This window comes from Eublepharis macularius, chromosome 4 (genome assembly GCF_028583425.1).
Source record: "Eublepharis macularius isolate TG4126 chromosome 4, MPM_Emac_v1.0, whole genome shotgun sequence".
NCBI classification, from domain to species: domain Eukaryota; kingdom Metazoa; phylum Chordata; class Lepidosauria; order Squamata; family Eublepharidae; genus Eublepharis; species Eublepharis macularius.
This window is the reverse complement of record NC_072793.1, coordinates 122835622-122860845: the sequence shown is the minus strand read 5'-3', so window position 1 is coordinate 122860845 and position 25224 is coordinate 122835622. Positions and strand designations below refer to the sequence as shown.

The 25224-nt window shown below is 42.0% G+C and overlaps 1 protein-coding gene across 1 annotated transcript in view; it reads right to left on the bottom strand.

Moving 5' to 3' along the window:
- PLXNA1 (plexin A1) overlaps nt 1-25224 on the bottom strand; it is a 418114-nt gene that overhangs the window by 9536 nt on the left and 383354 nt on the right. The window contains exons 26-31 of the mRNA XM_054978424.1: nt 22770-22921; nt 20497-20593; nt 19171-19361; nt 15164-15333; nt 11110-11322; nt 6475-6625 (exon numbers count right to left, since the gene is read on the bottom strand). Coding sequence (XP_054834399.1) covers nt 6475-6625; nt 11110-11322; nt 15164-15333; nt 19171-19361; nt 20497-20593; nt 22770-22921 — 974 coding nt within the window. The remainder of the gene's footprint in view (nt 1-6474; nt 6626-11109; nt 11323-15163; nt 15334-19170; nt 19362-20496; nt 20594-22769; nt 22922-25224) is intronic.

The following is a 25224-nucleotide window of genomic DNA, read 5'->3' as shown; positions in this document are numbered from 1 at the left end:
ATCAGGACTGTATCAGAGCTAACAATATCAAGTTATAGTTTACTTGATATTGTTACCTATTATTTAAGGTTTCCCCCTATTTCCTGTGAGAGGATTGTATGCTGGAAAACTAGTTCAGTCTCAGAAACTGCCATTGGGTAAATTCTGATCTCAGTGAACTCTGGAAAGGTTCCAATCCTCTTAGTCTCTGAGCCTCATCACCTGTACAGCTCCCCTCTTCGACCCTCTCTCGGTCAATAACCACCTTCCTGGGCTAGACAAACTGTTGATGAGGACCCTGAATCTGCACGAGGAACACAGATTGATTCAAACACACAGTGCCAGCAAGGTCTGCTTCTGTCGACGTGAGACCTTGTTGATATTCAGGAGATGTGTCCACAATATTGGAAGCATCATACAGTGGCATTTCTCTATTGAAATCTCATTCCTATACACAAGCTCATGTTTCTATGACTGCTTAGAAAACAGGAGGGGATACTCTTTTGATATTTAATATGATTCACGACTTTATTAAAGACATTAGAGGAAAAGAGAGGATGAAGGAATGAAGACATTCAGGAAAACAGCGTATTTAATACTGGAATGACTAAACTAGAAGCATCCCATTCTCAAACAGTTCTCAAAATTATTCATTTTAGAATCCCTAGCTTGCCATTTGGGAAACCAGAAAAAAACCACTCTTTTTACATTCTTTAGCAACAAAGGTTATAAAAAATAAGGTATAGTCATGGATGCTGTGAACAGGGCTGTAGGTGATCAAGAGAACTGGCAGGAGTTGAGAGTTTTAGCAAAAAAGAAAATTAAATACTGGAAGCATACAAAAGGGATATGCCCGTCATCAGGAGTGCTGAATCAAGCCCCACCTCCTTTCAATTGCTCAGTCAGATAAAGAACAGATGATTAAAATGCAAACCTATCAGAAATCCCATTACAGTGGCTAAGGTTGTTGTGAGTGTAAGGTAGATTTCTCTTTCCAATTAAATGTCAAGGCATCCATCAAAGGGGGCTTGATTAACCATTTCATTGGCTGCATAATTGGAAATAAACTCTTGTATAATTAATAGACTGACTATTAGGAAGCAGAAAAAGTCCATCACAAGCCCTACAGGTAATTCCTTAATATGGAAATCAGTTCCCTTTGATTAAGAGCAGCTGTGGTGCCCTACAGGTCTCCGGCTCCGAACGTGCAAGATGTGCTATGGAGAGTTCACAGGACTGCAGCTCAGGGCTGTGTGGATGTTGAAACGCATATAAACTCTGAACTGATTGCACAAAGGTGTTTGTCAAATAATTAGCGAATGCATATAGAATCATGGAGTTGGAAACTAAGCAGCCAATAGGATACACAGTTAAATCCCTTGTTCGGAAGGAAAATATGCTAAGGCTGTAATCCTAAACTCATTTATAAAGGAGTAGGTCCTATTGAATTCAGGTTTCAGTAGACAAGCTCAGGAGCATGTAACATACGTATACCACAGACTCTTGAAAAAACTTGAGGAAATAATTCACAGCCTCTCAGGTACAAAATTGGGTCTGTTGCACTCTACCTAGAGATACCACAGGCCTGATTCTGGTTAAGTAAAAGGACCCCAATATTGCACCTAAGCACCCTTCTCTGACAGCAACCATAACAGTCTCTAGATGGTGCCAAAGCTCTTAATGCCAAACAATCCCCATTTCATTAATCTGACAGCAATAAAAACAAATCTAAAGGTATTGGAATCAGTCAGCAAACTGGAACATGAGTTCAACTCACAGCCCCCCCCCCCCCCCCATTTCTCTCCTAATACAGGAAGAGTCTGTTCCTAAAGCCTGAGACTGAAAGATTTACAACCTGCTTTGTATTTGTTTGATCTTCCACTTTCAGGTTGCCCTTATGGGAGGACACAGGGAAAAGGAAAACAACAGGGAATAAGAAGAAAGAGATACATGTCTGTCACCTGCTGCAAGGAGCTGGGACCATCGTGATTACGAAGATGCAAAAACCCAAATGAAAATTAATTATGATTTTCATTCAGTGCCAATGACAGCATATTATAGCACTGAACAACAGGAAAAATTATTCTCTCCCATTTTGCATCAAAGAGGGTGCAATCGGGCTGCGTGTAATTGTGTTTAATGAATGAAAACAAACAAAAGGAACAGCTGCTATTTATTAATCCCATTACGAATAATAAAAGAAGTTCCTGAGAGCTGTGAACACACAGGCAGTGCTTTTAGAGCGGGCTATGGGTACACATTCAAGAGATGCCAGACTGTGGTTAACCAGGCAGGACTGGGACTGGCAACTCATCCTGACTCCAGGCTCATTAATATCACACTTTCTAAGAGGGCTGAATGTTTGCCTTCTTCTTGATTACTGGTTTGTAATACTAATGGAAAAAAGAAAATTGGGAACTTGGAGACCAATTCTTGAGTAAGCAGTGACCATGAAAATAGAGCCTTCTACCTGAGTTTTGCAGTTAGTTTTGGACTGTCCATGGATGGCTTGCACTTTGTTCAGAAACATCGTATCTTCACTGACCGCTCGACTATGCTACCCATTACTGGTTTTCTCCACAGAGGCAAACTGTCTAGAAAAGGGCTTGTGCCTGCCCAATCCCAGCTCTGCTCCTCGGATTCTTGGTATATATCAATGATTGCCGACTGGCAACTCTTGGGCCAGATCTGGGTCCTATTGGAATAACTGGCTCCCAGTAGCTCCACCAAATTTAATCAATGTAATGTTGCTCACAGCTTCTCTTGCACAGAAAAGAAGTCATGAGCCCCCATCATCGCTTCATGGTGTAGTGGTTAAGAGCGGCAGGACTCTAATCTGGAGAGCCAGGTTTGATTCCCCACTTTTCCACTTGAAGCCAGCTGGGTGACTTTGGGTCAGTCACAGCTTCTTGGAACTCTCTCAGCCCCACCCACCTCATAAGTTCATTATTGTAAAGATAATAACAACGCACTTTGTAAACTGCTCTGAGTGGGCATTAAGTTATCCCGAAGGGTGGTATATAAATAGAATGTTATTATTATTTATTATATTGCATTGATGTTTCATGTGTGGTTGGTGGAAGGGCAAAGGACTACCGTCAATCTGCCTCTTGAGGGAATCATTCAGGAAGCTGCCTCACATTTTACATGTAAATATTCATAGCTGTGAAGATTTTACTGATAATTCAATGTTAATTGTATTATGAAGCCTGGCAATTCATGTTCAGGCTCCCTGACTAGTATCCTTAGAATACAGGAGGTTCCAAGAATACAGCAATTGGCTGTCCCTGGCATTTACCATCTGACTCAAAAGCAAGCTAATTCCAGTGTTACCATTTAGTTGGTGCTCTCCTGAGGCTTAAAAATAAGAACTTAAAAGGAAGGCTTTAGGTCCACCGCCCTCTGCTTTCATAAGACTCCTACTGCTGGTGATGTGCTTCATGAACACATGAGAGTCTTTCCCCTACCATCTATTTACCGCATTTTTATTCCACCTTTCCTCTAAGAAGTTCAGGGTTATAAACATGATTCTCCCCTCCCTATTTTATCTCCACAACAACTCTGAGTTAGGTGAAGTTAAGGGAGAGCAACTTGGCCCAAGTAAGGTTCACTGCAGAGTGGGGATTTGAATGCAGGTCTTCCCAGTCTTACTCCAGCACTGCACCACACTATCTCTTCAATGGCTGACTCAAGAACTCTGTGTGGAGTCAACATCATTGGACCACAGCCACTAATCATTGTGGGTGATCGTCAGACTAATGTGGGGACTGACTATAGCAGGAGAATATTCTTTTATGCTGATAGGAGTTGGCAAGGCAGGCATTAGCAGGCTGCCTTTTAACTTTATGCCACATCTTTACAACACAGGGAGAGATCCACCATGTCATTCCTATATCTGAAAGCATCTTGGGTGGTGGGGATGGGAATAATATTAAGAACGACTGAGCAATATGAGTAATGCAGAAAATCTAAGAGGAGGGCCTGCCATACCTGCACCTTTTATAGAGAAAAGAATAATCTTTTAACAAGGGTTTGACGTGTGCTTTGATTCCTACGCAGCAAAAACAGTACAATGGAAACAGCGTCGAATTGTTAAGCATTTTCATGTTGATAAGCAATGCAGGTGAAGACTGGGAGACTGAAAGCACTTCAGCATATGGGAGACAGAGAAAATGGCGTGTACAGCACAACAGTAGCAGACTGCAGTATTAGCAGAACAACATCCCATCTCGGGGAGAACTCTGCTAAGGCTGAGACAGAACTTTGGCCATAGAATTTCAAGCAGTGCTCTGTCTCTGCCAGCGGAAAGGTCTGCAAATGCGTGCTGCCTCAGTAGAATGCAGACTGAGCCTGTTTGTGAACTGTACATATGAAAAATTTTCTTCTGAAAGGCAGAATTCAATCCTATTGTCCACCAGTCTCACTAATCTAGTGTCACTCAGAAATAATGCTTTGTTATTTTATGGCATGCAAAGTCCTTTACAGTAATTACCTCCTTAGCTAAATTTCCACAGCATCCCTACAAGGCAGCTTTTACTTTTCTACTACTGAAATACAGCAACTGAACCTTAAAAAACCCACTAAGCTCAACAACACCAACAAGGTTTTCAAAGGCTAATGCCCCATCAATTAGATCAAGAGATAATGTGATTTAGTTGGATTTGTTCAATCCATCGCAGTGTACTATATCCTCCTTCAAGAGTTTTCTCTTCTGCTTTCTTCCTTAAGCAGAAGCTGCTGGGCAATTGGTGGGGACTGCCCCAACCAGGAACCTTTGCCTAGGCAACCCTGAAGAATTGTTTGTCAAGCTCTTGTGCAAAGGCTTTTACTAACTTACTTCTCAGCTCTCATTGTATTTAAGTGGGGCAATAAAATCCATGTGATCCAGTTACGTATCTTTATTACAGTTATATTTTTTATGACTTTAATAAAAAAATGCAGAGTGTGTGTTCGAATTGTACTTTATGAAGTTTGTACAAATTACAGCAGATGGACTTTTAATCACTCTTAAGATCCAAGAGGCTCATCGAAGCGCCTCTCTCATGACAGCAAATACCCCCTGAGACTGCAAACAAGGTCACTAGAGCCAAGACCCACTGAAATTACCTGGCAGCATTCCAGTAGGGAAGGTAGAGCAGAGGCAAGACTCCTTTAGCATGGTTCTATTGTTCAAGAGTGGCCTTTGTTTATGGCTAGATACCAAAGCAGGCAGGGGAGGTGTCAGAGGATTTAATTTGATTAATTATTTCTTTGTTTTTGTTCTCTTACTAGATTTCTTTATATAAGCATATATATTTCTGCCTTTTTAAGTTTAGTTCCCACTTATTATTTACCTGTTAAGTTTGGTTACAGTGTTGTGCTCTCAACAGTAGCCAGTATGCTGAAGTGTTTGAGCACAACTGAGCAGACCTGGGTTCTAATCCACATTCAAAGCTCACTAGCTATGCAATCCCATGCAGTTACTCCAGTCTACGCCCACTGATTTCTTTGAGATCAGACTAGAGTAACACTGCCTATGATTGCACTGCAGGTCATTTTGGGTTAGTCACTTTTCCTTAGACTAACCCCTTGTTGTGAGGATGGGTGGGAGGATAAAAAGATACACAGCCATAACATTCCCTGGAGATAGGATAAAAGCAGTGTCATTGTTAGGATGTTTAACTCAGACTGTGGAGGCCTCAGTTCCAATCCCTATCCAGTAGTAAACAGTAACGGACTTATGATAATTGTGCTATGAGATCCTTCTACAATGAGACAGAACAGAATTATTTTTTTTTTAAATTACATCAAATTAACTTCCAATTCTTCAATAGGAGACATGACAATTACTCAACATGTACTCTTGGGCTTGCTGTTTTTGCATATCATAAAATGAGCCACAGGAGCCTCTATATTGGACTGCTTTTGTCCCATAAAAACCAGTACGGCTTCTCTCCGTGCACAAGCATGAGGTGTCGCTGTGCCATATGTTATCAGGTCTCGAGAGAAGACGCGTACAAATACATGATTAGGATGCCATTTATTGGACAATTCTACTGTTTCCAGGCTAAAGAATGAGATTTGGCTTGGAAGGGGAATTACAGACTTTGACTCTATCTTGCAGTTTCTGTGCCAGATTATAAGTGTGCTCCATATGTACTTCTTTCACCCACTTCATAAGGGTCACTTTAAGCATCAGTACCAAACCCACATGGGCTGGCAATGATGGGCGTGGAAATCATCAGCTAACTGAAAATGAGGCATATTATGAATTTTAATGCCAGCTACCAGTCTAGTCTCAAACTGCACAAAGCATAAGACATTGAATTCATAGGTATTTTGGGATAACTCAGTAAGGGGCTTTTGGATTTTTTCCCTAAAATACTGAGTTGTTTTCGGTCTTTATTGTACCTGTGGATAAGGTCTAGGCATAATATCTGATGGAAAATTATATATCAGGCAATTTGGAATAAATAATTACAGGAAAGCTGTATCAATAAGCCCTCTGACCCTTACCTCATCCTTGTACTTGGTGATGTATGAGTAGATTTCGTGCAGTGCACTCATGCTGTTGAACTGGCTCAGATGTAACCGTGACTGTTCCGCTAGGTAGGCGCTCATATCTTGATCACTGATTGCTGGCATTTTAGCAATATCTGCATAATATCTATAGCAGGGAGCATAGAGACAGAGGAGAGTCTTCAGGAATTATGAAATAACTTGGTGACATTGAAACCACAGGCTACCATGTAAGGGAGATCAGCTCAAACTCCGATCCCTCAGTGATTTTCCCTTTGGATTTCATACCTAACAACAACAGCCAGAATGTTCTGCTTCCTCAGAAAAATCTTAGTCTTATTTCATCTCTGAGAATTGAAAGCAGTAGATTAATTGGGAGATCTATGGTGGTCAGCTAAGTTAATAGTGGGTGTAAAACGGGTAAGGCCCATTCAAACTGGGTATATAGACAAACCAGAGGAACTACTAGACTCTGTAAATGCCAGAGCAAGGCATACTCAGGACCAACAGCAGACCTGGAATGCAAGAGGTTTTGTTCTAGGAGAGCTGATACCTATGCGGACTGATATGGTTAAAAAAAATTGATACAGGTCAGTCCACAGGCTAGCCCTCACCAGCCAAGACAGATTTAGAAAAATGCTAATAAGTAGAACCACACAATTAAAAAATCTTGATGGGGCCTAATTTTCTATATTCATCTTTATGAATGCGTTCATGAATGTTGTAGCAAAATGTGTATGAGCCATGATGAAAATTATTTTACAGTACAGTTCCTGCAGTGCCAATAGAACCAAAGTGGGAATGTGTGGCAGAAGGTTCTACTGTGCTGTTCTGTCTCTGCTGGAACTGAACAGAACAGCTCACTTGTGCATTACACATCTTAGGCCCAAATAACATGTCACATTTTACATGTGGTCTTAATGGGGACTTGCAGCTGTACTGTAGCTGTGAGTTGAGCTGTGGCCACTCAATTTAGAAGTGCCACAGGAGCCTGATTCAAATCAGGGCCATGGTGTGGGGGAGGGGGGACTCCTGTCCCCCCCCCCAGTCCATTTTACCAACTAGAAAGCACCCTGGGGCCATTATTTAATGCATCTTTTGTACCGGCATTCTAGCAGTTTTGCAAGACAGTGAGTTTTATTGGATTAACTTAGAGTGGCCAATGAAAAACATTTGAAACCAACACTAATACAATACCTTTTTATTAGGACTAACAAAATTATGATAAAATAGTGAAAAAAAGCACTTAATCGGCTTGGACATTAGGTACTAAAAACATACAAGGTGAGGGAAAGAGTAAGATATTCCTGGAAGTTGGAAGTGTACCAAGTCTGCATTCCTAAAATGGAGACCAGGCGATGTTGCAGAATTATATGAGATATATTAACAGGTGCAACACAGAATTCAACAGAGACTTTTGGGATGAAGAAGCAAAAAGCAGCCTTGGAGAACATAAAAACCCACAGTTCATCACAACTTACCAAGCACTATCTGGAACTTAAAGGTTCCCATAAGACTTAAGTAAGGTAGCAAATGCCACATTCTTCCATAACAATAAACTTTGATTATCTGTGATTCCAAATTTTCCAGCTCCTGAGAACAACCGATATGTTGTAACCCCGGCTATCTACCTCTCATTACTAGAGATTTCGATCCACCGCAGGGCATTTCAACCCACCATAGGGCATTTTCATTAGCTAGGTGGAATGCACTTCCCTCTGCAGTGGTGGAAGGACGATTCAGAAAGATCCCTACGAATGAGAGGGTCTGCCCTTGTGGAGATGGCATGGTGGAGACAACGGAGCATATTCTGCTGCACTGATGATTTCACATGAAAATCCATGCAGTTTATCTTTCTTTTCTTAGGTAGGCTTGTGGGTTGTTCTGATACAGAACTTGCTAGTGAATTTCTTCTAGGCATCAACCCAGTAATTACTACTCCCTGTGCCAGTTTCTTTGCAGCAGCTTGTAAAATTCATAAGCAAATAGTATGTCGTGCAATTGATTTTTAATTTTTCATTACTGGGGATTTTATATTGTACTTTATGTATAAACTATGTTTTATGTTTTGTAATTTTATATGTTCTTCCCAAAGGAACACCTTTTGGACATTCTGTGCTGGTCTTTGACCATAATAATAAACTATACATACATTTTTTTAAAAAGACTCCAAAAATAGTATTTCAGAAATTCTTATTTTTTAAGATTTGTCTTTGGGAGGCCCTGATGGCAGAATCCATGCAGAAGAGACCCTAAAGGGAACACTAGCTATGAATGCCATCACAAATTCAATAGCAGACAAATCACTACCTAAGAAAATAGCATTAAACACTACCATCACAGACAGCATCTACAGGTGGCAATATATAAAGGAAGCATGGCAAAGGGGGTCCATGGCTCAGCAGTAAATTACATGCTCTGAATGCATAAAGTCCCAGGTTCAGTCTTTGGCACCTCAAATTAAAGGATAGGAGCTATCAGGTGTTGAGAAAGGCCTTTTTTCTATCTACCTGAGGCTGTGGAGAGCTGCTGCCAAGTAGAGGAGGAAATGCTGAGCTAGATGAATCAATGGGCTGACTCAGTATAAGATGGCTTCATATGTACAAAAGTTATTAATGCTGGTTGTTCCGGCTGCAACTGAAAAGACAGCTCGGAGACAAAAAGGGAACAAGCAATGGCCCTGACCCAGCTGCTCATGCTTTGATCTATAGGCACAATGTTAGCTGAAATGCTGGGCACCAGTCATTCATTAGAAGGAGAGAGCAGGGCGATTCACAGAAATGATTCTGAATGCAATTCCATTCACCTCTCACAATCCAAAAGATGTGCTAACATGATCTGAATCAGAATTAAAGCTTGGCATAGCAACAACTGTAGTAAGATGTCATCATTATAACCTCTCAAATCACACTGAGGTGGAACAGTGCTGAGTCAGGCATCTGAGTGGGAGCATATGGTGACACGGCGCCTCTGGATGGTGAGTGTCCAACCCCTCCCCTCCCCTCTCCTGTGGGCATAAACTCGGCTGAGGGAGACTCCAAAGTGCTTACGCAGGATAATTCCCACCCGAGGCCACAGATGCTCTTGAAGTGTGGCAAAGAAAGGTGCCTGCAGATGCCAGCGACAAGAATTCCATCATCTCCAACAAGGAATGCAGCTCATACCTTTAAGCAGTGAACTGCTGACTACTGTGGGCATCAAGATATTCTTCCCTGCAGCTGCTCAGGAACTTAGACTGGAAGCACCTTAAGGACCTTACACGGCTGCTTCATTTTTGCCAGTCTTGCACCAAAACCTCCTTCTTCCATCCATTTCATGATGTGAGAGTGGGGGAAGAAAGATCAAGGCACTACACTCCTCAGTTGCCCCAGAAATGTATAAATGAATTACCTCTAAATCCTAATAATCCGTACATGCTGTAGCCATCAGTGTGTCTTGGAATATTAAAACTCTGCCTTATTCTTTTTTTTTGCAAAGCATCCAGCCTGCAAGTGGAGGAGGATAATGCTCTGAACAAGCCTATTTAACAGCATCCCACTCTTTTGTTAGCCGTGGGGCTCAAGAAACCTCCTCCTTACAATTTGGGCAGCAAACAGTGTAGTAGGAAGGATTAAGAATTCTTTCTTTTTAAAACTCTGTATCTTTCTGTTAAAATTCTCTCTTTATGCTGTTGGAAGATCTTTCTGATTTTGCCTGGTGCAGCAATATGATGGTGATTCACAGGGGTTGTGTTATCTCCAGTCTAGTGCCTCTCTTTCCACTATGCAAACAACTTCCAGTTATAATGACTCAAACAAGAACAGTTCAGGTAACAAAACAAGTATACTTAAACATTTTACCCAGACACTGCAAATAACAATGGCGCTATTTTCATTATAAGAAGCTGCCTCCTTGATTCCATTCTCCAAAGTTCATTTTGCATATTAGTGCCTAGCTGCATGATTCATTGTTCCTAGGTCTATTCTCAGGTCTACCCTGGATCCCTTCAGGAAAATATGTTAGGATTCTCATGCACAGTGGGACCAATTTAGATTGGGACACCGAGTGTAGGGAGAGGGGGCTTAAATCTCACCCACACTCACAGATTCCTCAACTGAAAACCAACTTGGGGAAACGGCTATTTCCCCCACTGGGGAAATTTCCAGATCATGAATTGGTACACACGTAGCCCATCAGCACAAGTAAGTTTCCCCACCATGGAAAAAAGCAGCTGACAGGCCATTTCAAATTGGGAAATTGGTGTGTGGGTGGGGCTTGGGTAAAGCCTCACTTCCCATGAGCAGTAATCCCAATCTGAACTGGCCTTCATGCACCTGAGGATCTAAATTTCAACTGGGACTCCCAGCTCACATCTGCTTGGCAGAATCCAGGTCAAATCTGGGAACCAAGTATCTTTTAGTTAGGCTCTTGCTTATTACAGGGATTAAGAGCAATGGTCCTTGCACTGGGGTGCATGTGTGGAAAGATCTGTTGCTTGCAAATGGCTAGTGAGATTTCTTCACCCTCGAATCCGGGAAGGCTCTTCTTAAAAGGGCATCCATCTTTACTGTGCTCTGTAGCCATCCTATAAAAGTCACACTCCTTCTAGCTGCATCTTTCAAGCTAGTTTCCTCCACGGCTGAAACCACTCACCTTTCTACCCAGCTTTTGTAGTTGGGGATGTCCTTGGCATACAGTAGTTTGTTGGAGGGAGAGTCTTTCCCTAGCTTGTGCTCAGAAGTTGAGCAGGAGTCCATGAATGTCTGAGCCACCACTGATAGGCAGGCATCAGTAATACTGTTCTTATGAATGTCAAACACAAATTGGGGGTTCTTAATCACATTCACCCAAAAACGCAGAGGTAGACTGCAAAGGAAAAGAAAAGAGAAGGTCAGGTTGCAAAAACACATTCTTAGTAGATATAATCAGGGCCCCTGGCAATAACCTTTAGGTAGTCAGAAACCCAGAAAATAGGGCAGGCATCCTCAAAAACAGTAATAATTAATGCTCATGGAAACACAGCTTGGCAGGTCTCTTGACCTGATCATTCCAGGGTCAGAATGAAATACCAGTGAGCAAATGGGCATTTTACAATGGAAATTATAACAAGGCCATTTACCAACAGCACTCAAGTTAACCTTGGAATGTACTAGTACATGTCAAGAATGTCTGTCATTTGCTACTGCTCTTCTACACAAGTACTGGTAAAGGCAGCATTCTTTAAGTGTTTACCATTTACCACACATGCTGAATGCATGTGCATACATCCCTCCATCAGTCCTTTAGAAATAGAGCCTATGATTCCAGAACCTGTGGTTCTAAGGATGTGACCATAGGAGCTGGAGCTATCGCTGCAAGAGTAGAAGACTTCTTCCTGATCCCATTTCAGCCCAGGACTTGCCTCTCTCTTGAATAAGACCTGCCTACACATAAGGCAGCATGAGGAGGCAAAATGTTGAGATGGAAGAGTGGACTGCAAATGAGGGAACACATTTCTGAATGCTCTCCTATATTAAAATGCCCTGCAAACTGAAAACCAGCATATCAAACAAAGGACAGGACAATAGCCTTTATTCTCAATGGGAGGAGTAGCAAACACCCAAGAAGATAGAATTAAAATTCAACAAGACCTGAATACTCTGGAGAAGTGGGCAGCTGTGAATAGGATGCAATTCAACAAAGACAAGTGCACAGTATTACATCTGGGCCACAAAAATGGGAAGCACAAATACTGGATGGGGGATACACTTCTGGGCAGCAGTATATGTGAAAGGGATCTTGGGGTAAGAGTGGACTGTACACTAAATACGAGCAGTCAGTGTGATGCGGTGGCAAAAAAGGCTAATTCAATCTTGGGTTGTATCAAAGGGGCCATAGCGTCGAAATTGCAGGAGGTCATAGCCCCTCTCTATACTGCCTTGGTCAGGCCACACCTGGAGTATTGTGTGCAGTTCTGGAGGCCTCGCTTCAAAAAGGATGTGGACAAAATCGCGAGGGTGCAGAGGCGAGCGACGAGGATGATTAGGGGTCTGGAGACTGAGCCCTACGAGGAAAGGCTGAGGGCCTTGGGAACGTTTAGTTTGGAGGAGATTGAAGGGGGACACGATTGCTTTCTTTAAATATTTGATAGGCTGTCATTTGGAGGACAGCAAGGAGCTGTTCCAGTTGGCAGCAGAGGGTAGGACCCGAAGCAATGGGCTTAAATTACATGCACAAAGGTGCATGTATATTAGGAAGCTGGATATTAGGAAAAGCTTTTTCATGGTCAGAGTAGTTCAAAGTGGAATCAGCTGCCTAGGAAGGTGGTGAGCTCCCCCTTACTGAGAGTTTTCAAGAAGAGGCTGGATGAATATTTGTCAGAGATGCTTCAGGCTGATCCTGCACTGGGCAGGGGCTTGGACTAGATGGTCTGTATGGCCCCTTCAAACTCTATGATTCTATGAGCTAGTTTTGTGTTTGCAGAGAATTTTTTAAAAAATGTGTGGAGGGAAGAGAAGTGTTACCTCTCATCTATAGTCAGAGTTGGTACAGTTCATTCTACCACCTAATTCCCAATTTATTACACATCATGTGTACATCTAGCCAAAGCCAACCTGACCCGGGGCGGGGGGTCAGGTTCACAATCCATACAACACAAATGGGCATGAGATTGCCAGGAGCCGCTCATTCTCTTGTTTCACTCTTATATGGTCAACTGTGAAGTGTCAACAACACTTCTCCCTGGAAGTCTGAGATCCTGCGAAGCGATGGGGAAAGCTCAAATTGTTTTTACCTCAGCTTGCAAATTGCCACTATAATTAGGTCTTAGAAACCTGCCCCAGTATAAAGGTTCTTTGAACTGCTGTCCAAATTCCTCACATTTCTTGAGCCTAGTTCTAACGAAGAAAGATTCTGACATAGGTAGATTTCTCCACAGGTAAAATGCTTTTACTCCATTTTATTAGATTGCACTAAGCTTTATTAGGCATAGGTAATCTGGGGGTTTATCATTGTTTCATGTTTTAACTACATACTGTAAGCTGCCTTGAGCCATAGAGAAAACATACAAATGTTTTAGTAAATAAAAATATAGTAGGCTAGAACCTTTCTCCCTCACATCTAGTTTTCAATGCAGAAAGAATTGTGGTGCGAAGAAAGATTCAGTACTGTGAACCTCCATGTGTAGTTTAAAGAACAGCTCAGATAGAGTTACTATCTCAAACAGAGCTTAACAGAGCTTTGGTCCTCACAAATACAATTGTCACAGATGCCAAATGAAAGCATACCCCGCCCCCCTCCCTCCAGTCTTGTAATGCGGGTGCAGGCGGTGCATACTTATTTTAATTTCGAAGAAACTATCTCATGAAATTAACTCTACATATTGAATTAGCACCCTGAAATAAGTGTGGGTATTAGTATGCAGGAGCCTGCCTGCCGAGGCTCTGTGGAATTGGAATCCAGGCATCACTGGAATTCAGCCCCCCCACCAGGTCTTTCCCCTCCCAGTAACGTTCCTTCCTTTAATATAGAAAGCAGAGTGATAAATCAGTTCGAAGTGTCTCCATGCTCTCATATCTCCATTTAAAAATGTTTCTTTTTCTGCCCTGCTAATTACTGACAGTTACTGAACTATACAAAAGCAATTTGGCTGCCATTTAACAAATGCCAGAGATGTTCTCATCCCCAGTAATGGTGAGAGGATCTGAGCGATGAAATCAGCAAAGCGGCAGAAAGGAAGAGCCCAGAGGGGAAAGAAATGAAAGCCCTACCTACAGCAGAGCATTTACCCCCATGTCACTACTCACTGAGGTTGCACAAATCCCCTATGTTTTCTTACCAATGGATAGCAAGACTGATCCTGTGGCTCTCGGTCTAGCGCCGTGCAAAAAAAGCATACGGATGATACATGCTAAGCTTCCTGCCTTGTACTTAGATATGGATTGAAGCAAAATTCCCCACCACAATTTGAAGAAGTAACAAGCTGAGGGTCCATGAGGAACTGCAGATGGGGAAGAACCATAAAAAATCCCATCCCACCCCTCAAGACCTCCCCCTCAGGATTCATTCATGGGTTTGAGCAGGATAATTTCCCTTCCCCCCCCCCCTTTTTTTAAACTGCCATTTGGCTTTTCTTAACATTCCACGATGAGTGGGGCATTTCCAGCCCACATCAGGCCATTTGGAGCATCTTTTTTTTCACTTGGTTAATTGACCAAGTCATATTTTTCTTCTCTTGGAAGCTCTTGAAGAGACAGACTTTGTCTCTAGGCGGCCCTGTTGCACTCCTTTCATTATCCACACAAGGGTAAGGCACTTTAATATGAAATGCAGTCATGTAAGATTATTTTCTTATGTTCATCAAACCTTTGGTCAGTGGATACCCAATTTTGCATTGATGAAGTGCCCATTCTTGAAAATGCCAGCAAAAAGATTAAGCCGCAAAAAAATCTGGTCAAATGTGTCACTATTAGATGGAACAGCTGAAACTTGTTTTGTGCTAAATGCATTTATGAGGCTCCACTTGCCATGGAAAATATTGAAACGTGAGTAGGAACTTCAGGTTTCCATATGATAGAGGCAACGTGACCTGCTTTCTAATGAAACCTGGTGCAACTGTGTGAGAAAGCTTGAAAACATTAACATATGTTGGAACAAAGGTGACTGAAACATGTTCCTGAGCATAACAATTCCTTGATAAATACCCCAATATCTCATCTTCCCCACTAACCAGTTACTCTTCCAGGTATGCCTGACATCATAATCATTGATCTGGTGCTTATCGGCTTGTTCGTCCAAGAAGTCAAACATGTACTTGATGGCCAAGGGCAAGGCACTCCCTCGGTGGGCCGTGCTGAAGATAGTCTCAAACAGGTCATCGACAAACTTCTGCAAGGTCCCCTACACACAAGAGAGAGACAACATTTGCTCAGTGAACGTGGACAGAACAGCAGCACGCAATCAGGGGCAGTGCCTGCAAGGAAAGGGTAAGGATCTCACTAACGTTAAAGACCAGGAAGTTCATTCTCTAAAGCAAGGGAGTGAGATGTCATCAATGGACATCAATTAAAGCCATATAGGCCCTTTATTGTGATTTGCAGAACAATTTAAAATGTATTGAGAAAACATCTTCCATAAAAATGGTAGATAAAGCACGTACAACGGTATGTGCTGCAGGACAAACTATGGAGCTTCACAGAAGACTAATTTGCACATCAGTCAACAAGAAATATGAGCGGTCTATATCTGTGTAATCTGCCCTTCAGGGGACCCATTCTAAGAAGTTTGTGATTTGGTATTCCCAAGCCAAATATATATCAGTTCTGACATCAATTCTATTGGGCTTTGTTGGTTCTGTTTGCATTGTAAAGCTTTTGGTCATTGGTTGCTGGTGTGTGTTTCGCTAAGGCTTCCTGTGTCCTGCAGAAAGCCTTGGATTTCGCCCCCCCCCCCCCCCGAGGAAACAATGGAGAGTAGCTGGGGAGCAGCTTATTCCGGGGCCAGTAGAACTGGCCTCTCTGTCCCAATTCACTTAAAACCTGGGGGGCATCTTTAGTGGACAAGTAGCAAAAGGTTCCCTGCAAATTTGGTGTAATTTGCTTGGGAAATGGCCCCTCCAGTCCCCCAGAAAGATTTCCTCATAGGGAATAATGAAGCCGAATATAGTTCTAAATAAAACCCAAATCCAAACACTATACCGATACTTTTGAATCCAAATACTGGGAATACCAAATATATATGGTATTCCAGATACTGGAATCTGAATAATACCCATTTTTTTTTATTACCCATCTTAAAGAACAACCCTGAGGTAGATACATTTTCATCATTTTGTCAGTGCCTCTTTAATTGTGTCCTATACCAAAACAAATCAACCTAACGTGAATAAACCAGCCTAAATACTCAAGACAGCCTCCCTAATTTTACAGGCAGGGGCCAACCGTCTATGGGCATGACAGAATCAGGGCTGGAAGTTAGGAAGTTAGTATGTGCCATGACAGCTATTCACAAATTGCCACCTCAAAACTTGCACATGATGATGAAGTGCCACTGATTTCTACACTGTGAAAGTGATCAGAGGATCTTTTGAATTTTCTGTTCCACAGAGAGGGAGGGAGAGAAAGGGAGAGGGAGAAAGAGATGACTACAAGGCAACCCCTTTCCAGATGAATCCTGTGCTAGGCTTGCTGAAGAGTGAGTTCTTCCTAGGAAAGATAAACATGCAGTGCTACCATCCTGACATCCCATGCAGAATTATAACCACTGAAGTATAAAATGTGTTAAACATATGAAGCTAGAAATATATCTGAATGGTCAAGGTTTGTGCTCAAACTGCACTGAGCTAAATAGCAGTGACACAGCAGCCAACCAGGAGCGAGATAATTAATTGCTCCAGCAGATTACCACAATTTATGATTTGGTTTGGGTATAACATTGAAGAGAGATTCCGTCATGCCCCTTTGCATGCCAGCTCCTGCAATTAGTGTGGGATTTTGTTCAGCTCTTGGAATGTGACAATATCATTTCTGTTTGCTTTTGCACAAATCTTGTATTATTGACCATTTGATTTACATCAGATACTAGTGCAGCAATTACACAGCACGAGTAGTCCTAAGCCATTGGACTTTTAAAACTCCCTTGCCTCTGCTTTTGCTGATGCAGAGTGCTGGTAAAATGAGGGCGTCTATCAAGCGTATGAACAATGAGCACAGGGGAAATCAGTGATTGCAGCAACCGGAGACTGGGACTCAGTTTTGCTTCGTCAACAGCTAGGATGCAAAACTAGTCTTTGCAGCTGCTTTCTTGGACAGATGTAAATAGGGTTTTTGCTTAGTTAGGGGAGGAGATGGAAGGAGAGAAGCCAGGCCACTCAGCACATCCTGAGTGCTGGAAGGCCATGGGATCCTCCTGCCACTGGGTCCAGATCATCAACTCCCCAGCATCCCAAGGCGTCTCTTGTTGCTGTAGATTGGGGGTTGGGGCGAGGTGGTAGAGAATACTGACTGGGTCGATTAGGATTACTAGTCACCCAGGAAAGGCTTCCAGGTTGGGTGTTTTATAGCTCTCTGCCTGATTGTTTAAAAGGGTCAGAACAAAGACAGGAATTTAAAGCTCCAGCTGAGGATTTTCTTCTGTCATCACCACTATCTAAAGCATGACACAGATTCAGAACTGCTCCACAAACGTAGACCACTCTGAAGACACAAGCTGCCTATTCCACCTAATCACTCACTGTCCAAGCCAGAATAAACTTCCTCCCTGCCTTGCCTGCCTACTGTTTGAGTGCAGAAACTGCAGGAGAATTCCAGGGGGAAGAACATGTGAGTGAAGGTTGAAATTTTCCCCAAGACTCCTTACAGCTGCTGCTGTGGAAACCAGGGCACAGACCTTTCTCATTTCTTGTTTCCCCCTCTCAGATGTCTTGAGGGGAGTGGCAGAGGGGGACTAGAGTCTGGTTTTGTTTACTTGTGCATTTGTCAGGGGGTTGGAGTGTAGCTGGGCTGGGCTGTGCAGAATGAGCACATGCAAGGAGGAGGCTTCTCTGAATATTTTGACCAATTAGAGGAAAACAAAAAAAAACCCTTATACTGTTTTCCCTTCCCCTCTAAGGGGTATGTGGAAGAGAAAATGAAATCAAGAAAAGATACCATCCCAATTGCTGTGACTATGAGAAGACTAGACAGGGAGATATCATTTCCCCCACATTGCTACGGCATATTTCCTGGTTTTTTTCTATTCAGGTTCAGATCAGTGCCATGGCTTTCTTGTGACTATACTCATGATGTTGCTGGCAGAGACTCTCATTTGCGTGTGCTTTTGTCCATGTGAGGTGAGGGCAAATGTGTACTGGCTGTGGGGAGAAGTAGTATAGATCTTCTCAAAAACACTCATTTGAATTAGTTAGAGAAAAAAGTTTCTTCTCTGTTTGTCCCTGTAGAGCTCCTGCACCTTTAAATGTTGCGAAAGAAGACAGAGAAGTTTACTGGAGAAGCTTTCCCATCATGGAGATGGGCAAAACTTCACCTGCTGCGTTCTGCTCCATACCTGGGTGTTGGGGAACAGAGAGGGGAAAGGCTCGCTTCCAGCTCAACAGAATCTAGGAAAGCTCTGGCTCAGCTTTACACAGACTGCAAACGCTCGGAATCTGTCTTGTTTTTTCATAGAATTTTCCCAAATGTTGGGAACTTTCTCTAAGGGTGGGTTTGGGTATTGCCTTTTGCTTTTAACATAGGGAACATGGGAGTTTTGCTATGCACTATAACTATAAAAATGATTGGTTTTTGTGAGTAACTTCTTAACAGTGATAACTCACAAGAGAGATATGTTCATGTTGTTTATAAATAACTTCAATCTGGTATCACTGAAATCCTAACATTTAATTGTTTTATACATACACAGAGAACAGGGTGAGGGGAGAGAAAGATATAAAATAATAATTTTCCTCTAGGCAGAAAAATACCGCAAGTGGGTGATGTAGGTGGCTGAAACACAGGGATCAGATTCTCTAATGCAACATAGATTCTAATGAGTTTTGCAACCCTATGGTGGTGGCAACTGGAATCAGGGGAAATGAAATGGTTTCTGTAAAAACTGTGAACTCTTGTACTGGTGTTAATCTGAAGGAATGTCAGAACAAGCATCCCCATATATTCTCTGAAGATTTATAATATGTATAATCTGTACTTCTGTCCCAAACCTGGAGTGTACCTAGGAAGCCTGCCCTTCTTTCTGATTTACCTTGGTGGCTAGCAGTCGGGTCAAGTAGATTTCTGAGACCATCTTGCTGCCCCGATCACCTTCTCGTTGATCCATGTGATCATGATTCTTCACCAGATGCCACAGCTTGGTGCCGCTTTCCAGGTCAGGAGTGATCATGGGGGTCCGGGAACGAAGACTATCAGGGCTGCTGGCTGTCCGGAGCATACTCTCTGTGAGGAAACCACATGCAATGGGAACCACCTCTCCCTCCTTTGCTAACTCTCACCGTAACCGGTCCTCCCTCTATCTCACTTTGCCTGGAACAATGCCTGTCATACCATGGTTGAGTATATGTCATGCGTTGGGCTACACTCTAGAATCTGCCAACAAAAGTTCATAAATGGAATGGTTTTGTGACTAGGGGATCACTGAACCTTTTGCTGCCGGCAGATGAAGGGTGAGCTAAACTGGTTATCGTCTAAGGCTTGCCCAGCTACCCATGCCATGGGTAGAGTTCACTACAAACCAAACAGTTGAGTATTGTCACATTATGAACAACACCTACAACTTTTAATTTTAGGGATTAATATCACTACAGGGCAGTATGGGCAATGCCATACTCTTCTCTGTGTGTTCCTGCAAGGCATCAACCTGGTATGCTTGTCATATCAGCAATTTTCAACTATACACACATCTTTCTCTGCTTTCTTTTACTGCCTGTGTTTTGTTTTTAAAAGGAAATTCTTCTTCAAAGTATTTAAATTTCTTCTCCAGCCAGATATTCCTGCTACCTATGAAACTTGCCATCCTCCCTCCCCTAAGCCATTTCAAAAGCAAACCAAGGTTACAAGATAACATATCTTTAAATTTGCATTAATTCAGACCATGTATCGTTTAAAAATACACACTAAAATGCTTCACAATCCCATATCTATTTTGAAATGTTGTAGCTTTTTCTTCTCAGAATACTCATTTTACGGGGCTTGCAACCGATTTCCTACTATATATATATACATAGCATGCTTATTTCAATCAACTCTGATCTTGCAAGATTATCTTATTCATCAATGAATTGAATGAGGAGACCTTAATGAAAAATTACACATTACTTAAGTGTAATTAACCAGAATAAAGCAGGCTAACAGGTAGTTAGATGAGAATTTGAATCAGCAGCATAATCCCTAAAACGGCGGGTATGTTGAAAGGTTGCCCAGCTGATGCGAAGACACCACAAGGGCAATTGAAAAGTCAGCCTGCACTTCTTCTGGTGTGCCTTTGCTTGGGAGTGCTCTCTGATTCCTATATTCCACACTGTCCCTCAATTGTAAACAGAAAGCAGGAAATGATGTGTTCTCCCTTACTCACCATATCTACTGAGCGACTTGGTAAAGGTGGAGGAATTGGAAATATTGTAGGCTGAATTCTGCTTGGGCACCAGTGCTACACATGAACCGTCTGTCACCTTCAAGGAACATAACCAAGAACAAAACTGAAGTCACTTTTGAGATCTGCTACCCTTGCCCCTCATCCCAACCACACATTTGAAAGTAAGGTAAGATGAAATCACATTTCAATTGCTTATTCAATGTCTCTGGGGTCCCTGCATTAGAATGATAAAGCTGGAGAGCATGTATTATTATCACCTCTGAATGATCTGACCTCATTAGACTTCTCTGAGAAAAACAGGTTTATTCCAAAGGCCTATCTGCAACTTTTTCACATTGTTACTCCTTCAATGCCTCACACTCCACATCCTATTTTCATACAGGAAGTTTTTTCCAGAACCCACAAGCAGTACAGTGCTCTCTCAGAAGTTCAAGAATACTACTTATTGCATGGGAAGGTAGAGGAGCCATGGCTCAGTGGTAGAGCATCGGCATGGCATGCAGAAGGCCCCAGGTTCAATCCTCAAGATCTCCAGTTAAAGGATCTGGACGTAGGTGATGTGGAAGATATTCCCTGAAAACCCACCAAGACGAAGGGTATTCTTTGTACTCTTTTAATTTAGCAAAAATTACAAATAAAATATACAAACAACCAGCCTGTCAAGAATTTCTTTACAAATAGATTTTTCAAAAAACTACAACCTAATTTTCTAAATTTTTGATTTATTTTTATACTTTTCTTACTTTTTTGTTGCATTTTTATCCATTCATTCAAAGGATTCCCCCAAATGAATTTGGATTCATATCTAAGACTATATCCTTTAATTATGGATTCCTTATTTTGCTGTAATTACTGTTCTGGTTGTACATTCACAAGTGTAACAATGCTTAAAATGCACTGTATTGGATTTCTGCTGGTTTTAAATCCTTGCAAAGCTGTGGATGGGTAGCCCTGTTAGTCTGTTTGTAGCAGTAGAATAGAGCAAGAGTCCAGTAGCACCTATAAGACTAACAAAATTTGTTATTAGTCTTACAGGTGCTACTGGACTCTTGCTCTTTTCTATTGCAAAGTTGTGTTTTGTTTATGTATTCTATTACATTGTGTACTGAAATGTCCTTGAAACTGACTGTTCTAACTCACACTGTGTAATCTGCCTTGAGCCTCAGTGAGAAAGGCAGACTATAAATAATGTAAATACATAAATAAAATCACACACAGCCTCCACTGAAAGTGTGGGACAAATTGATTGCTTTGTTTGTTGCTTACAGAAGTGTCCTTAAAGTGTGGTAAGATAATTATCTACATAAAGGCATCTCAAGTACATGCCCAAAGCGTTTCATACGTTTCTAATATTAGGAGCAAGCAGGGCTTTTTTTCAGGGGGAACGGAGTTCCAGAACCTCTTGAAAATGGTCACATGGCTGGTGGCCCCGCCCCCTGATCTCCAGACAGAGGGGAGTTTAGATTGACCTCTGCGCCGCTGAGCAGCACGGAGGGCAATCTGAACTCCCCTCTGTCTGGAGATCAGGGGGCGGGGCCACCAGCCATGTGACCATTTTCTCCGCGGGCAACCCACTGAGTTCCACCACCTCTTTTCCCAGAAAAAAAGCCCTGGGAGCAAGAATGGTTCCTAGTACTCAGGAATGTCAAGACAAAATGGGTCAGATAGAAACAGTTTCTTTCCTTTAATGACCAAGGCACCCATCCAATTGCTTGGACAGCCCACTCTCAGTATGGAAGGGCACAATATATCTTGTCAAACCAGAGAGATGAAACTATATCACTGAGACAAAGTTTCCTTTGGGGGGGCCTTCACATGTCCTACATCCAGTCCAAACTGTCTACTGAAGGAGCCATGAAACAAGGAGTTTTGCAGGGAACTGGTTTCTCCTGCTCCCCCCCACCCCAGCCATTGAAAGTGTTGCCTTCCCCAGATTTCTTAGCCTTTACCAGTCACGTCATATTTACATGTCTTGAGGACTAGAAACTTCACTTTCATTTAACCAAAACATACGATTTTCAAGATTTAAATCTCACTATCAGATTTGTAACTTGCACAAACATAAAAATATACCCAAGCATAAATCTAGCCTAGCTCCCTTCCCCCATGCACACTCTGCAGCAACAAGGACTCTCTGTAAAGCCTGTCTTGCACACTGTACATAAGAAGCATCCAAGCTAAGTAAACCTTACACTTAGATGCCAACTTTCTTCTGCCATGTCTCTATGGCTAAGCCCAGTGGGCAACCACACCTGATAATGGGCAAGAGTGTTGAGCCTTTTCCAGTCGTTGTCAATTTTAGTGGTGACATCTTCATCCTGCAGTATTATCCGAGCCATCCTGCCCTGCCGCCACTCTGCACCGATGGAAGAGAAGGGCATGGGGTCACTGGGAATCGTGCTCACTTTGGATAGATCACAGAATGAAAGGCATGGAGAAGCATGTGAATGAGGCGTGGCACAAGCAATTTTTAAAAGCCACACCCCGCTTTAAACCCTCAGTCATCTTGTTGTGAGCAGCTGTGGCTAACAGTAACTGCTGAAAGAAGACTGGCCATACTTTTGGATATAGTATAGCTGATGTGTCTTTTCTGTGCTCTGCTTGGAAAAATGGGATGTCGCCATTCTTGGACACCACTGTTCGGTTTCCCAACTCAATCTGGTGACTCCCACAGCACTAGAAAATATCCCCACCTCACAGAAACTTGTTCCCTCTAATATTACACTGTGAACCATTAAATGCTGAGATAGCATTTAATGTGTCATGGACACTTTAAGAATGTTTTCTCTCTGAGGAAGGCTGAAGAATGACCTTGTTTACAATCTAAAACTCAAATGACATTTGGCAACCACATATCTTTCTTTTTAAACCAAGGTCTTTCCCAATTGCAACTAAAGCAGAGGATAAGGGCCTGACTTTTTTAGAACAAAAGGGCCACAGAGCTGAATCCTCCCTGACTATTGCTTACCTCCTTATAGCCTTTTATTACATTTGGGCTCACTTCTGATACTGAAGCCAAAGTGAAGAAAAAAGTGGTAGGACAGAGGATACAGAATATAGAATATACTATAGGCAAAGGAAGGGTACCCACCCCAATCTGCATGCCACATTCGCTATTCGGTTCAGCTTCTCCTTTTTTAAAAAAGGTGTTGGCCACCAACATATGTCATTTGAGATTAAGAGGTCACTATAATAGATGTTTAGCTGTCTTTTAAGTGTGGGCTTTCTCAGAGGTGGAGATTTTCCTTAATGCCATAGCCTAGTTTCCTTGCTGAAGTCTGTATTCTTCTCTAGGTTCTTCTGACAAAGGCCTTTGGCCCTCTGCTTTGAGATTATTGTCATCTGGGAAATATGGGTGAATCTGTGTATAAGGAATCCTGCCTTAGTATTGCTGAAGCAAACAGTTCTGCCTCTGTCATATGTAATTTGATCCTCAGATAGCTCTTAAGAGCACCAGAATACTACACCAGAGCTGGCTGATGAAGGTATTATGCACTTCATATTTTGAACTACACTATTTATTCATTTTTTTAAAATTACTCTTGGTTATAGCTTATGAGACAGTTTCCATATTGAAAGCAACAGCAACTTTTATAGATAAAATCATGAAAGATAAAATATATACAAAATAGTGGCATATGCCAGTTAAAAATGATTATCATAAAAATGCTAAAACAAGGCATGGTTAAACTAATCAAGGCTTTCATCGCCCGGATGCAAATTCCAATGTGATTCTATTAGTCTGCACCAATCTTGCTGTGGTGGTCTGAATCAACTGAATGTTTCAGACAATCTTTAAAGGCAGCTTCACACAATAAGCACCAATCTAACAGTATGCTAACAATAGGAAGAAGTGTATCTAACAGTACGCTAACAATAGGAAGAAGTGTATCGGATCATATATCTTCCTCCCTCAGGGCCAAGGAGGCATAATTTTGGCACTGCACATCTATCTGTTGCCTTATGTACTATCTGTGGCTTTAAGTATGTGCTACAATGTACTATCTGTTGCTTTAAGTATGATCCTGCTAATGTTATGTCTTTGCAAATTCACATTAATAAACCCCATTGCACTGTTTGTTGACGTGTCCCTGAAATTGACTGTACTAATTTCACTCAATGTAATCTGCCTTGAGTCTCAGTGAATAAGGCGAACTATAAATAAATAAATAAGCGAGCAAGCTCTTCTAGAGTCATCCATAGTGATTTGGGCCTCTGATATTTTGCTTGTGAGAGTGGATTCACACAATCATGTCTTCCATTTGATGGCTACAATTGTTCATTGTTAGTAGTCTGACATTACCATCATCTGGCAGACACCTTTTAACAAGCCTATTTCATAAAGGCAGGCAAATTATGGAATGGAAGGTCATGTGATATACTGATTACATGACAACTGTAATAGCTACTGGTAGTGTGAACTGAACAATGAATCAAGCTGATAGGAAGAAAGTTGATACATTTGAAATGTGCTGCTGGAAAAGAGTTTTACGGAGATCATGGATGTCCAGACTCCAGAGAGACAAATAAATGGGTTCTAGATCAAATCAAGCTTCAATTCTCCCTAGAAGCTAAAATGGCAAAACTGGGGCTATTGCACTTTGGTCAAATCATGAGAAGACAAGACTCACTGGAAAAGACAATAATGCTAGGAAAAGTGGAAGACAGCTGGACTCAATAAAGGAAGCCACAGCCTCCAGTTTGTAA